The following is a 925-nucleotide window of genomic DNA, read 5'->3' as shown; positions in this document are numbered from 1 at the left end:
GCTAAAGGTGACATATATACTTTATTATGGTATAGTATTTAAATATATGCCTGAAAAACACATAATATTGGCCCTTTTACTATAAACCCATTTCAGTTTTTGTTTATTGGTCTTTTATTGCCCCACCCTTCAGTTGTATCTCTGTGGAATCGTACAGACTTACTTCTGGGAGAACAGGTCTCTGTAGGGGCTGCCGTGCTGCATGGCGATGCCGTAGCCTTTGCTGCTCACGCTGCTTCCTGTCACGGTGACGGTGCAGTCATCGTCCGTCAGCGCCGCGTACTCCAGCACCGCCATGTCCCACAGGAAGGCGTAGGGACTCTTCTTAGCCTGGAGACGCAGCGTGAGGGAAAGCATCAGTCTGAGCCGGTGTTTCAGTTTGAAACAAAAGAAACCTTCAACAGATCATGTCCTACTGGAAGCTTACATTTCAAAATAAAAGCACGATTTAGATCTGAATGTCAAACTGAAGAAACTAAATTTCATAAACGATCTGAAAACACAAAATATCAACAGAAAATCCTCGGAATGAAACGATTTCTGAGTGTGAAAGCTGAACACTTCGTTTCATTCAGCCTAATTACAGCTGCTGTTAGCGTCACGTCTCTGCAGCTAATCCACCAGACAAAGCTGGGATGTGTTTGTCTGGAGAAACCAAACTACATCATCATCAGCTGAGCAGTGAGAACTAAAAGCTTTGAAAGAAGCCAAGGAACCTCTGATCCACATTTAATACCCCCGATTTTACTTTTCTAATTCTGCTCACATGAACTGAAGACAAACATCTGAAATATGAAGAACTGGGTTTACTCTGCTAATCTACTTGATCCTGTATAAATACAGGAAGACTAAGAGCTTCAGATGAAACTTTAAAGGGATCCCCCATTAGTTGTAACATTAGACTTTATTTGATAAACATATATTT

The 925-nt window shown here is 41.4% G+C and overlaps 1 protein-coding gene across 1 annotated transcript in view; it reads right to left on the bottom strand.

Annotated features, from left to right (window-relative positions):
* Positions 1-76: 76 nt before the first annotated feature.
* LOC106536021 (glutamate receptor ionotropic, delta-1) overlaps positions 77-925 on the bottom strand; it is a gene marked incomplete at its 5' end in the record, with an annotated part of 2,186 nt that continues 1,337 nt past the window's right edge. Inside the window, 1 exon segment of the mRNA XM_014033190.1 lies at positions 77-330. Coding sequence (XP_013888644.1) covers positions 160-330 — 171 coding nt within the window.

Source organism: Austrofundulus limnaeus, unplaced genomic scaffold, assembly GCF_001266775.1.
Source record: "Austrofundulus limnaeus strain Quisiro unplaced genomic scaffold, Austrofundulus_limnaeus-1.0 Scaffold1658, whole genome shotgun sequence".
NCBI classification, from domain to species: Eukaryota; Metazoa; Chordata; class Actinopteri; order Cyprinodontiformes; family Rivulidae; genus Austrofundulus; species Austrofundulus limnaeus.
Note: the sequence above shows the minus strand (reverse complement) of the source record. Positions and strands in the feature narration are given on the sequence as shown.